The sequence below is a fragment of the Bombina bombina genome, chromosome 4, assembly GCF_027579735.1.
Source record: "Bombina bombina isolate aBomBom1 chromosome 4, aBomBom1.pri, whole genome shotgun sequence".
Classification (NCBI taxonomy): Eukaryota; Metazoa; Chordata; class Amphibia; order Anura; family Bombinatoridae; genus Bombina; species Bombina bombina.
The window spans coordinates 517,939,180-517,954,179 of NC_069502.1; the positions used below are offsets into that span (position 1 = coordinate 517,939,180).

The following is a 15,000-nucleotide window of genomic DNA, read 5'->3' on the forward strand; positions in this document are numbered from 1 at the left end:
GACCACTTGTTCTGACATGGTGTAGGATGAATATGGGTTTGTTTAAAATGCTTAAAATGAGCTTGTCAATTTAGAGGTACAGGAGGTTGCTGTGCTACACCTGAACAGTGAACAAGAGCACTATCTTTCAAGCTCAAACACAAGGGGCTAAATTACAAGAGGCGCGCTATATTGCAACCACGCTAACTTGCTCACATATTACAAGTTTTTGTGTGTGTGTGTATAAATGAGTATATACATGTTTATCTATATATGTATGAACATACACAAAACACATATATAAATATGTATTTACATATATACAGATATACAGGGAGTGCAGAATTATTAGGCAAGTTGTATTTTTGAGGATTAATTTTATTATTGAACAACAACCATGTTCTCAATGAACCCAAAAAACTCATTAATATCAAAGCTGAATAGTTTTGGAAGTAGTTTTTAGTTTGTTTTTAGTTATAGCTATTTTAGGGGGATATCTGTGTGTGCAGGTGACTATTACTGTGCATAATTATTAGGCAACTTAACAAAAAACAAATATATACCCATTTCAATTATTTATTTTTACCAGTGAAACCAATATAACATCTCAACATTCACAAATATACATTTCTGACATTCAAAAACAAAACAAAAACAAATCAGTGACCAATATAGCCACCTTTCTTTGCAAGGACACTCAAAAGCCTGCCATCCATGGATTCTGTCAGTGTTTTGATCTGTTCACCATCAACATTGCGTGCAGCAGCAACCACAGCCTCCCAGACACTGTTCAGAGAGGTGTACTGTTTTCCCTCCTTGTAAATCTCACATTTAAAGATGGACCACATGTTCTCAATGGGGTTCAGATCAGGTGAACAAGGAGGCCATGTCATTAGATTTTCTTCTTTTATACCCTTTCTTGCCAGCCACGCTGTGGAGTACTTGGACGCGTGTGATGGAGCATTGTCCTGCATGAAAATCATGTTTTTCTTGAAGGATGCAGACTTCTTCCTGTACCACTGCTTGAAGAAGGTGTCTTCCAGAAACTGGCAGTAGGACTGGGAGTTGAGCTTGACTCCATCCTCAACCCGAAAAGGCCCCACAAGCTCATCTTTGATGATACCAGCCCAAACCAGTACTCCACCTCCACCTTGCTGGCGTCTGAGTCGGACTGGAGCTCTCTGCCCTTTACCAATCCAGCCAGCCCATCCATCTGGCCCATCAAGGCTCACTCTCATTTCATCAGTCCATAAAACCTTAGAAAAATCAGTCTTGAGATATTTCTTGGCCCAGTCTTGACGTTTCAGCTTGTGTGTCTTGTTCAGTGGTGGTCGTCTTTCAGCCTTTCTTACCTTGGCCATGTCTCTGAGTATTGCACACCTTGTGCTTTTGGGCACTCCAATGATGTTGCAGCTCTGAAATATGGCCAAACTGGTGGCAAGTGGCATCTTGGCAGCTGCACGCTTGACTTTTCTCAGTTCATGGGCAGTTATTTTGCACCTTGGTTTTTCCACACGCTTCTTGCGACCCTGTTGACTATTTTGAATGAAACGCTTGATTGTTCGATGATCACGCTTCAGAAGCTTTGCAATTTTAAGAGTGCTGCATCCCTCCGCAAGATATCTCACTATTTTTGACTTTTCTGAGCCTGTCAAGTCCTTCTTTTGACCCATTTTGCCAAAGGAAAGGAAGTTGCCTAATAATTATGCACACCTGATATAGGTTGTTGATGTCATTAGACCACACCCCTTCTCATTACAGAGATGCACATCCCCTAATATGCTTAATTGGTAGTAGGCTTTCGAGCCTATACAGCTTGGAGTAAGACAACATGCATAAAGAGGATGATGTGGTCAAAATACTCATTTGCCTAATAATTCTGCACTCCCTGTACACATATATGTACATTTTAGAGCCCTTTCCACTCAAATACCTCAAAATTTGAAAAATAATTTGTAATCAATTTTAATAATTTGTAATGTTTTTAGTGCATATTTAATGTCAAATGTTCTTTGTATTTTTTAAATATATATTCCTGTAATTTAAAATAGTCATAACTACCTTTAGGTTTAGTGCTGTAGGTCTAGTGCAGTGTCAGGTTTCACTCGTGCACAAATTATTTTCTTTCAACTTGTAATACATGCGATAACCCTCCTGCGTTAAAGCATTTGCGGTAATTGCAGGGGAGCTAAAAAATAATTTACAGCGACACTTGTAATCTCGCTCAATGTCCGAAAGATCACAAATTCACTGGTATAAAAAGAAATCTCACAAAATCTTTGTTTTGCTTTTTTAGCATTGTACAGGTAGCCCTCAGTTTACGCCGGGGTTAGGTTCCAGAAGGAATGGTTGTAAATCGAAACCGTTGTAAATTGAAACCCAGTTTATAATGTAAGTCAATGGGAATTGAGGGAGATAGGTTCCAGGCCCCTCTCAAAATTGTCATAAGTAACACCTAATACATTATTTTTAAAGCTTTGAAATGAAGACTTTAAATGCTAGACAGCATTATAAACCTAATAAAATAATCACACAACACAGAATATATAATTAAACTAAGTTAAATGAACAAAAACATTTGCTAAACAGCATTATAAACCTAATAAAATAATCACACAACACAGACTTCACTTGCATTTTTCTGCTAACAGTTCTTTCTATGCATTCCAATCTGGACTGAGTTATAGACAGGAAGATCTTGTTCCATTGAAATCTGCTTGATAGCTCAGGTCTGGTTAAACTGATTAATTTTAGCTTGCTTGGCTTTGCTGCAACACAAGCGGACAGCTCCACCTACTGGCTATTTTAATAAATGCACTGCTTCTCAATGCTTTTCAATAGCAGTCACATGACTGGAAAAAAAGGTTGTTATTCTGAAACGGTGTAAATTGAACCGTTGTAAAATGAGGGCCACCTGTATTATTATGTATGCGTCTTTCCTTCACATCCAGAATTCTGCATAACTTGATAAACAGCTCTCAAGCTAAAATATACATTTTTAAAATTCTTTGAGGGACCTCACAGTACTGACTAGGGGCGAGATTACATATGCAGCATCGGGCGCAAAAGCCTGAGTCGACAATTTTTTTGCAGAATCTAGTGATCATATATACAGTGCCGCACACAAGTGCGGCACGTATATTTTGCCCATCAGCCGCAGTTTTTACTCCCATAAACTAACATAGAACCTGCGTCAGCAGTCGGTATCACATATTCAGCGCAAGGACTTACGCTCCAAGAATGGAGAAATTTTACTCCATATTCACCTCGACACACATAGGCAGACGCAGCAAGCCTTGCGCTGACTATGAAAGTACCGTAACTCCCTGGAAGCCTTAACAAACATCTAACGCATGCACAATATCAGCCTCTAAACCGCCATCACCCCACCGCAATAAGTAATAAAATTTATTAACCCCTAATCCGCCAACCCCCACATCATAAAGTACCTAATAAATGGCTAAATTACGAGTTTTGCGTTATGAGTGAAAAAGCCTCATAACGCTGCTTTTTCACTACCGCTGCTATTACGAGTCTTGTCAGAATGGCTGTACCGCTCACTTTTTTGTCCGTAAAGCAACATAACTACTATACCTTTCAAAAAGTCCTTTTTCAATGAGACTTCCATAGCGCCGGTATTACGAGTTTTGCCTAAGAGGCCAAAAAGTGAGCGGTACAGCCTAAAATGACAAGATCTAAACTCAGTAGTTATGGGTTTTACGTTACAAAGCTGTAGCATAAAATTCATAACTAAAGTGTTACAAAGTACACTAACACCCATAAACTACATATTAACCCCTAAACCGAGGCCCTCCCGCATTGCAAACACTATAATAAAAATGTTTAAATATTTAAATTTATACAATGTCAACAAGGTCACACATTTTAAGTCCTCTACAGGAAGTATGATGTATAACTGTGGAAATTTAAAATCATATCACATATTCATAGTGTTAATAAACATTTTGTTAAAAAAGTAAATTATTTGAATTATTCACATTCCTCCCAACATAAATAACTGTGCAGATGTGTGTCTATCTAATATATATATAAACAAGCACTAGAGGTTTAATATTTGAGTTGCTGATATTAGTAATTCTAAAGGGACTACTGGTTCTGACATGGTGTAGGATGAATATGGGTTTGTTTAAAATGCTTAAAATGAGCTTGTCAATTTAGAGGTACAGGAGGTTGCTGTGCTACACCTGAACAGTGAACAAGAGCACTATCTTTCAAGCTCAAACACAAGGGGCTAAATTACAAGAGGCGCGCTATATTGCAACCACGCTAACTTGCTCACATATTACAAGTTTTTGTGTGTGTGTGTATAAATGAGTATATACATGTTTATCTATATATGTATAAACATACACAAAACACATATATACATATGTATTTACATTTATACAGATATACACATATATGTACATTTTAGAGCCCTTTCTACTCAAATACCTCAAAATTTGAAAAATAATTTGTAATCAATTTTAATAATTTGTAATGTTTTTAGTGCATATTTAATGTAAAATGTTCTTTGTATTTTTTAAATATATATTCCTGTAATTTAAAATATTCATAACTACCTTTAGGTTTAGTGCTGTAGGTCTAGTGCAGTGTCAGGTTTCACTCGTGCACAAATTATTTTCTTTCAACTTGTAATACATGCGATAACCCTCCTGCGTTAAAGCATACTTTTTGCGGTAATTGCAGGGGAGCTAAAAAATAATTTACAGCGACACTTGTAATCTCGCTCAATGTCCGAAAGATCACAAATTCACTGATATAAAAAGAAATCTCACAAAATCTTTGTTTTGCTTTTTTAGCATTGTATTATTATGTATGCGTCTTTCCTTCACATCCAGAATTCTGCATAACTTGATAAACAGCTCTCAAGCTAAAATATACATTTTTAAAATTCTTTGAGGGACCTCACAGTACTGACTAGGGGCGAGATTACATATGCAGCATCGGGCGCAAAAGCCTGAGTCGCCAATTTTTTTGCAGAATCTAGTGATCATATATACAGTGCCGCACACAAGTGCGGCACGTATATTTTGCCCATCAGCCGCAGTTTTTACTCCCATAAACTAACATAGAACCTGCGTCAGCAGTCGGTATCACATATTCAGCGCAAGGACTTATGCTCCAAGAATGGAGAAATTTTACTCCATATTCACCTCGACACACAATGGCAGACGCAGCAAGCCTTGCGCTGACTATGAAAGTACCGTAACTCCCTGGAAGCCTTAACAAACATCTAACGCATGCACAATATCAGCCTCTAAACCGCCATCACCCCACCGCAATAAGTAATAAAATTTATTAACCCCTAATCCGCCAACCCCCACATCATAAAGTACCTAATAAATGGCTAAATTACGAGTTTTGCGTTATGAGTGAAAAAGCCTCATAACGCTGCTTTTTCACTACCGCTGCTATTACGAGTCTTGTCAGAATGGCTGTACCGCTCACTTTTTTGTCCGTAAAGCAACATAACTACTATACCTTTCAAAAAGTCCTTTTTCAATGAGACTTCCATAGCGCCGGTATTACGAGTTTTGCCTAAGAGGCCAAAAAGTGAGCGGTACAGCCTAAAATGACAAGATCTAAATTCAGTAGTTATGGGTTTTACGTTACAAAGCTGTAGCATAAAATTCATAACTAAAGTGTTACAAAGTACACTAACACCCATAAACTACATATTAACCCCTAAACCGAGGCCCTCCCACATTGCAAACACTATAATAAAAATATTAAACCCTAATCTGCCGCTCCGGCCATCGCCACCACTATAATAAACATATTAACCCCTAAACCACCGCACTCCCGCACCGCAAACACTAGTTAAATATTATTAACCCCTGATCTGCCACCCCCAACGTCACCGCTGCCACTATACTAGTTATTAACCCCTAAACCTAACCCTAAGTCTAACCTTAACACCCCTAACTTTAATATAATTAAAATAAATCTAAATAAAGATTACTATCATTAACTAAATAATTTCTATTTAAAACTAAATACTTACCTATAAAATAAACCCTAAGCTAGTTACAATATAACTAATAGTTACATTGTAGCTATCTTAGGTTTTATTTTTATTTCACAGCTAAGTTTGTATTTATTTTAACTAGGTAGACTAGTTAGTAAGTAGGTATTAGCTCTTTACTAACTATCTAGTTAAAATAAATACAAATCTACCTGTAAAATAAAATCAAATCTGTCTTACACTAACACCTAACATTACACTACAATTAAATAAATTACATTAATTAAATACAATTAACTAAATTACAAAAAAATAAACACTAAATTACACAAAATAAAAAAAGAAATTATCAACTATTTAAACTAATTACACCTAATCTAATAGCCCTATCAAAATAAAAAAAAGATCCCTCAAATAAAAAAACCATAGCCTAAACTAAACTGCCAATAGCCCTTAAAAGGGCCTTTTGCGGGGCATTGCCCCAAAGAAATCATCTCTTTTACCTGTTAAAAAAATACAAACAACCCCCAACAGTAAAACCCACCACCCACACAACCAAACCCCCCAAATAAAATCCTATCTAAAAAAACTAAGCTCCCCACTGCCCGGAAAAGAGCATTTGGATGGGCATTGCTCTTAAAAGGGCATTTAGCGCTTTTTCTTTGCCCAAACCCCTAATCTAAAAATAAAACCCAGACAATAAACCCGTCATAAAACCTAACACTAACCCCCGAAGATCCACTTACAGTTTTTGAAGACCGGACATCCATCCTCATTAAGCCGGGAGAAGTCTTCATCCAAGCGGGCAGAAGTCCTCAATGAAGCCGGGAGAAGTCTTCATCTAAGCGGCAAGAAGTCGTCCTCCAGGCAGACAGAAGTCTTCATCCAGACGGCATCTTCTATCTTCATCCTTCCAACGCGGAGCGGCTCCATCTTCAAGACATCCGGCGCGGAGCATCCTCTTCATACGGTCCCAGCTGTACACTGAAGGTTCCTTTACATGACATCATCCAAGATGGTGTCCCTTGAATTCCGATTGGCTGATAGAAGAAAAAATCATATTGACTGATGCAATCAGCCAATAGGATTGAGCTTGCATTCTATTGGCTGTTCTAATCAACCTTCTGTGTATGGCTGGGACCGTATGAAGAGGATGCTCTGTGCCGGGTGTCTTGAAGATGGAGCCACTCCACGTCGGAAGGATGAAGATAGAAGATGCCGTCTGGATGATGACTTCTGCCCGCCTGGAGGATGACTTCTTTCCGCTTGGATGAAGACTTCTCCCGGCTTCGTTGAGGACTTCTGCCCGCTTGATGAGGATGGATGTCCGGTCTTCAAAAACTGTAAGTGGATCTTCGGGGGTTAGTGTTAGGTTTTATTAAGGGTTTATTGGGTGGGTTTTATTTTTAGATTAGGGGTTTGGGCAAAGAAAAAGGGCTAAATGCCCTTTTAAGGGCAATGCCCTTCCAAATGCCCTTTTCAGGACAATGGGGAGCTTAGGTTTTTTTAGGTAGGTTTTTTATTTGGGGGGTTTAGTTGTGTGGGTGGTGGGTTTTACTGTTGGGGGGTTGTTTGTATTTTTTTTTACAGGTAAAAGAGCTAATTTATTTGGGGCAATGCCCCGCAAAAGGCCCTTTTAAGGGATATTGGTAGTTTAGTGTAGGCTAGGGTTTTTTTATTTTGTGGGGATGCTTTTTTAGTTTGATAGGGCTATTAGATTGGGTGTAATTAGTTTAAATATTTGATAATTTCTTTTTTATTTTGTGTAATTTTGTGATTTTTTTGTAATTTAGTTAATTGTAGTTAATTAATGTAATTTATTTAATTGTAGTGTAATGTTAGGTGTTAGTGTAAGACAGGTTAGGTTTTATTTTACAGGTAAATTTGTATTTATTTTAACTAGGTAGTTAGTAAATACTATGTGTGTATAGACTTATTAACAAATAAATATATATTCATATACATATTATATTTATAAAATGCTGCCCATCGCTGCGCTGCTTAACCCCCTTCTCTGAAAGCATCAGAACGAGGCTCCCATAGGAGCTTATGGAAGCGCGCCCTCATGAGTTCAATGCTTCCTAGCAATGTGAACAACCGCTCACTTACACATTGCAATTTACTTGTAATACTAGAGCACATTATTGTGTGCTAGTATTACAAAGTGGAGTGCTAATATCGCTTACACACGAGCAATATTTAGTGCTCCACTTGTAATCTAGCCCGTTTCTTTTTCATATTTATATTAATTGAAAAACAAATCGACACATTATTCTTAGGCTAATCTTTGCTTTTAATACATAATTTTATCTAAAAGCGCTTAATTATCATGCGCCCGCAAACGGGCACATTTTCCTGTTTGCAGACGCGCGATAATTAATCAGCCATTACAAGTGGCTTGTTATTGCTACCGCTAGTTTGCAATAGAAATTAGCACTTATAAAATTGCTCCTAATGTCTCAAAAATACTGTCTAGTGTATTTTATTGCAAAATAAAGATAGCAGCATCTTTATTTTTTAATAAAATAACTGCAATAGGCAGTATTTTGGGAGTAAAGTTGGTGGAGTGAAAAAGTGCCTTTACATTGCAGTCTATGAGAACTGTGTGTTTCCAGTAAATATATATGCGTATATACATATATATGTATGTGTTAATATGTGTATATATATATATTTGCTGTCATCGCTGTGCTACTTACCCCCTTTGCTGCGCTTAGGTTCTGATGCCGTCTCTGAAAGCATTAGAACGATGCTCCCATTGGAGCCTATAGAAGCGCACTATCTTGAGCTCAATGCTTCCCAGAAATGCAATCGCAAGCTTGTGTTCGCATTGCTGACAACTTGTAATACCAGTGCACATTTCATGAAAGCGATATTTAGCCACTGCTTGTAATCTGGCCCTTAGTGTTTATTATCCCTTTAATTAATCAGTGTCATATTTTTGCATGGCACAAGAAAATACTTTAAGTAATTTTAGCAATGTATTCTATTATGAGATTATACTGCAGTAGTGGTCAATTAAAATAATCTAAACTATGGGGCCGATATATCATCGGTCTGTCCGACATGATCCGCTCAGCATATGCTGTCGGCATTTATTATTGCACAAGCAGTTCCCCTCATCCCCCAGTCATTCTTTGCCTTTCGTCCCAGGAGGATGGCAGAGAAGTGTCAGAATGTTTAATTTTTGTTTCTTATGGAGGGTAGTACTCTTCGGCATGGGACAGGAGTTTTAAGTAGTCCTGTCAGTCTCTCAGAGAGGGCTTGGATGAAAGTTAGAGTCCAGAGATGCAGGGAGTTTCTTTCTGTGAAACCATCCCGACTCATATTAACAGCTCCTCAAGCAATCAGCATTGTCGAACTTTGCTTTGCTGCCTGCTTTCTTCTATCAAGTCCATGGCGGAGGCGAGGCTGCTATCCTTCACACTTGAAGGGCCGTGTTCCTGTTCCACGGCGTAGATTCCGGTAAGATCATTTAATTTTACTTTATTCGTCAATGTACAGTAATGTGAATGTTTCCTGAGAGGCTATCACCTTGCGGGTCTAAACATAAGGGTCTCAGTGAGTCTCTTTTAGTATCTTGGAATTGAGGGTTAATATCTCCTGAGGGGGGTTATTGAACAGGGGGGTTTATAATCATGTTTGTTATGTGATTCAACCTGCTTATGTGTGATATTCATTGGGCTCGTGGTTGGAACATTGAGGCCTTAGGAAGTGACGCCGTTTTTTTTCTTTGGGCGCACTTTTTTTTGGACTCTACGGTTCACCTTGTGTTCGGGGGTGCCTCCGTTTCGTTTTTCCATTTCCGCATTCCCGACCACATAGAGAAGGACATTTTGTAGTCCGCAGGTGTCTGGTCATAGGAGGTGGTGAGTGCCCCAGCCATTGGGGGTGTCAGGTGCGGTTATTGTTTTTACTGCTTTAGTCCATATTTAAATATCCTCTATCCAGTCATGGAGGATTCTGATGCTGAGACTGTGTTAATTTCAGGTTCAGTTACGGAGGATTCTGATACTGAGACTATTTTGATTTCAGATTCTGTGTCCGGTGATGAATCCGGAGTGGCCTCATTGACTCCTGTCAACCAGTTTTGTTCCGTGTGCCATTTCAGAGTGCCTGGTTCCTCGGGCTCGGGGAATCATGGGACTGCTGTGCCATCCGCCTCTGGGGGTCCTGTCCTGAGAGGAGAGTTCCCTACCAAATCATACTTCTGCAAATGCGGGTAACCCAGTTTATGGTTCCTCTATGCAGGGTGGCGTGTTTCCCCAGGAGGTTGCAGCGCATTTTCGCTTCCACATAATGTTGGCGATTGTTCATCTGCAGAGACCAGGCATTTATTTAAGAATGTGATTGTGCCCTATTGTCCCGGGCCTTTCACCTTGGGAAGGGCCTCTACAGTTCCCCGGGGGTATATCTGTCCCTGAGTGTTGTGCCTTTCGTTACAGGATTGCGCGCTTCGCATGTTGCTAAGACATGTTTTTCAGTTATTGAATGACCCTGTCATTACCAGATACGGAGATTTTCAGTCTCATCCTTCGAATGGTGCACATCATTAGACATGTGGGGATGAAGTAATCTCCTGATTGTCATTGTTTGAGATCTTCCCCAGTTTTGTAAAATAGGGCTCCGTTTGGGTTTGGCTGGTCCTGCGGGTAGGCTTGTGTCTTTTTGGGTGTTAACCTCTGGGTTGCCTTATATTTTATTTATATCCAATGGGATGACTTTTATTTGTTTTTTGTTTCCTTCGGAAACCTTCTGGGATTGATAATCTTTGTTACTTCTTCGGAAGTTGTTTTGGACATGTTAGTCCTATGTTAAAGATGTCTTTTTCTGTTTTTTCCCCTATGAGGGAGAATTTATGCAGCTTGCCGGTTAGGACCCTAGGTGCAGGCTGGTCCTGTCAGGTTTGTTTGGGCTTGCGGCTGTTCATACACGGGGTACTGTTCTACTCGGCTGGTTCGGTAGAAGCGCCGAGTGCTCAGGTTATCATTATTTTTCATGTTCAACCAAGCATTCGAGAGGACCTGTGGGTCCGTGAGGTGGGAAGGATTGTTTCAGTCCTTATAGCCTTCAGTCATAGATGGCCGGGCAGGGGAGTTTTTCCGCTGCATCACTCTGTCTGACATCTGATTTCATCAGAACGTAGAGTTTTCCTTCCCCATATGGTGGAGGGTTGCAGGGCTTATTGCCCCTTACCACAATTGAGGGTTTGGCCTTCATTTTTAGGCTCTAGATTTGTCCTTTTGGGCTTGATCCAACAGCTCAGGATAGCTGTCTAGCATGCTGAAGGTTTGCAGTTTGAAACCAGTTGCAGCTCTTGACACCTTGCAGGTGTACGCATAAGCTGTTTATAGTGTATCTAGATGCAGATCTTACTCTTTGATGTGTACTGTCTGTCTGAGTTATAAGAGACCTTTGGGTCTTCTTCCATTGTCTCCGGGTGAGTGGGTCTCTTTTTAGGGATCTGTGTTTCCGGGGGATGGTTGTTCCCTGCGTGGACTTTGTTTAGCTCAGGGTTTTCTGGAGCTGGGTAGGCTTAGTGCCTTTCTCTTCTTTGTGTCCTCTGCTTGTGCAGAGGTGATAGGGAGATTAGTCCTGCTAGTAGGATTTTTTTTACCTCAAGGTATCTTTTGGTTGTCCTGAGGCTCTGAGAAGTATCTTCATACGACTTCTAGCCTTGCTCCTTGGAGGGTTGGACTTTAGCTAGGGGTGGTTCCTTCCTTTGGTCGGGGCTTTCAAATTCTTCTCACTATCCGGATTCTCAGGATATGCATCCATACCCTTGTGTCTGGCTTTTTGGCCAGTTGGGGTGTTTAGTTCTAGGGTAAGGTTTGCCTTAACTATTAGGTGCCCAACCTGTTTTTCTCCCTGAGACTTCCGGTTGCTGAAGCTTCACTTGGCCTTTTGCCTGATCCAGTCTTGGGTGGTTTTGGAATATTGGATCTCAGGGCTGGTTGGGGTCTTCCACAGTAGTGGGAACTTGGTCTATGCCCTTGCTCCATCTACCTAAGCTGATCATGGTTGGCCAGGTTTTCGGTTTATTTTTTACTCTTTGCCACAGAGTAGCCCATGTCATCTGGTGGTTAGCCATGTGGCTTGAGCCTCATTGGTGGTCGGTTCATACCCAGCTGCTGGCATTGGATATCCAATTTCTGGTGCACCTTAGAGTTGCATTCCCCTGGTCAGCTTGCCAGTATTCCCATGGATTCCCTGCTCTGCAGGCGAATGGGTTGGCTGTGCCTCTGCTTGGCAAGCTACTTGTAGGGGTGTCCTTTTCTAGGATATCTGTGTTGGGAATTTCTCTTCCCATTAGCCGGTGACTTCGGACCTTGAGGACAGTTGTTGCCCTTACAGCATCATCCCTTTTCTTTAGGGGATATTCTCCTCCCTATGGAGACAGAGTCCTTGCTTGGGGCTTCTCCTGGATGAGAGGCGGAAAGGTGGGATGTTCCTCCTGGGGTCTTGCTGGCTTCAAGCAGACTTGTTGGGCTGTTATTTGATAGATCCTTAGGTCTATGGCCTTGTTGTCTGGTTTCAGAGTCGGGTTGTACTTGTTCTCTGTGGGGTTGGTTCGTTCCTGTACCTGTTTCAGGATTCTTTTGTTCCCCTGTCTTGGATCCCTGAGGCTGGGTTGGTCCAGCTGGGTGTGGCCGAGTGGTCTAAGGCACTGCGTTGGGGTCGCAGTCATCTCTGGATTTGTGAGCTTGGTGGAGTCTATCCTGTTAGCTTAGTCTGTTAGGGTATAGATTTTCCTTTCAACTTTCTCCATTGATTATAAGAGGGTTTACTCTTCCTTCGGATTCTGAGGGTATACTCTACTTCTCAGGGGGCCTCGATTGAGGTTGTGTGTTCCCTTTTTAGGGACCTGCGTGTAGGTCCGGCAACTTAGGTTGCCTGGAGCATGCCCTCTTTCTGGGGGTTGCTTTTGCGGTGTGTTTCTTGCTTGACTGCTTCTTCTTCCTTGCAAGTGCCATCCAAATACTTTGGTATTCTATGGTCAGACACTGGGAGGACTGCTTTTTCAGTTGCATTCCGTGCTTGCAGGATGTTGGAGAGACGTTGATTCTGTCTCTGTGCCCGGTGTTATCCCGGGTTTCGCTTGGTATAGGCGTGGCCTCCTTTCCCTGTTTGGGTCCCTTTGGGTCTCTGTAAGCTGGGCTCACTCTTGGAGGTGTTCTTTTTTTGTATTAGGGGACCTTTCGGTTTCCTTTGTTATCCTTTGCCTTGTTCCCTTGGGGGTTTTGGCTGATGTCTCCTTAATTTGTGGAGATGAGCGGTGGGGGACCATTTGTTGGGCAACAGTGTCTCCTGGAGGACTGTTGGCTCAGTCGAGTTCGTTTGTGGTCTCTTGTTTGGCTTCTGGATTAACTGCGAGTCAGTGTCATTGGGGCTTTTCCTCTTAATATTTTCTCGGCTTTGGACAAAGCTGGGTTTTTTATTGGGTAGAGGTTCAGGCCTGGTGCCCTCAGTATGGGCCGCCTATTGTACCCTCCTGTCTTGGCATTCAGTGTCCTCTTTAGCTTGGGTATTGTTTTCCCAAAAGTAATGAATGCAACTGTGGACTCTTTCCATTTAAGAAGAAAAACATAAAATATGCTTACCTGATAATTTCCTTTTCTTCTGATGGAAAGAGTCCACAGCTCCCCACCCATAATTTTATGTGGGGCGTCCTTATATTCTTTTGGCGCCTTTTGACCCTGTTATTTCTTCTACTGTTCCTTGTTCCTCGACAGAATGACTGGGGGATGAGGGGAGTGGGAGGAGTATTTAAGCCTTTGGCTGGGTTGTCTTTGCCTCCTCCTGGTGGCCAGGTTCTTATTTCCCAAAAGTAATGAATGCAGCTATGGATTCTTTCCATCAGAAGAAAAGGAAATTATCAGGTAAGCATAATTTATGTTTTTATTTTGAATTTGTACTGTATTTAATGGTCCTTAAACCCCTTCACTACTCGGAATTTCATAGAAAAGCTTGCCCAAAATACTGGAGAATTTTTAGCATTTTTGCTATCACCCCATTGAAACAGAAAACCTTGCTTGTTTGTTTTTATTTACTTTTCAAAATTATATATATTTTTGTTTAGTAGAAAACCTAAGGTATTGATCTAGGCACAGTTTGGTAGATTCCATGCACTCTCATTAATTAATTTGCCTCAGTGTAAGGACCCATTTCTCCTAATATTTTTCCCATAGCGTAGGGAACCCTCCCTATTCTTTCTCTCCCGCTCTCCTCTGGTGATGGGCCACCCTCTTGTTTCTCCCCTTTCCTTCCAAACCACCCACTGCACCACCGCACCCGATACAGACAGTGATACTTCCTGTATCAATGATCTGCCTTCATATGGTACAGAAGCATGATCAGTGCTCCCTTACTATATGAAGGCATTCTTTCTGCCCCTGGCAGGACAGTATGCTGGACAAAGTTATGTGTGACGTAGTACCTACATCCATTTGGCTCAAGGGGTTAATACTAGTTGTTTTTAAGAATATTTTGCTTTACTAACTCAACTAAGTTTACAAATTGTTGATAAAAATATGTCCAAGCTTTGTCTGCTAGGTAGAATCATATTAGCAAAGCTGTAGTGTGAACAGCATGATAAGTTTTGTTCAAATGAAAATGTATAATTTTATAGTTTCTTGAAGTAAAGTAAACAGCACAAAGTACATTTTGTTTTTGTCTTTGATGTTCTAACCCAGCATCCGGTAACCTGGCAGCCATCTAAGGAGGGTGATCGTTTAATTGGACGGGTTATTTTAAACAAGAGAACAAGCATGCCAAAAGAATCTGGAGCTCTTCTGGGATTGAAAGTAAGAATGATTTTTTTTCCCTGGGTGTAAGCAGTATATATATATATATATATATATATATATATATATATATATATATATATATATATATATATATATATATATATTCAGAACTATGAGTGTTTGAAACTTAATTCTTTACTTTAAAAACAAACATTCTTCTGTTAGTGTTTAAATGTAGGCATGGGCCGAAATTACGGAATTCAGCCTTCATTTTCAAATGCCAAA

At 40.4% G+C, this 15,000-nt stretch overlaps 1 protein-coding gene across 2 annotated transcripts in view; it reads left to right on the forward strand.

Moving 5' to 3' along the window:
- RIMS1 (regulating synaptic membrane exocytosis 1) overlaps positions 1-15,000 on the forward strand; it is an 831,266-nt gene that overhangs the window by 440,078 nt on the left and 376,188 nt on the right. For both annotated transcript variants that reach the window (XM_053710432.1, XM_053710433.1), the window contains one exon: positions 14,662-14,772. In XM_053710432.1, the coding sequence (XP_053566407.1) occupies positions 14,662-14,772 (111 nt within the window). The remainder of the gene's footprint in view (positions 1-14,661; positions 14,773-15,000) is intronic.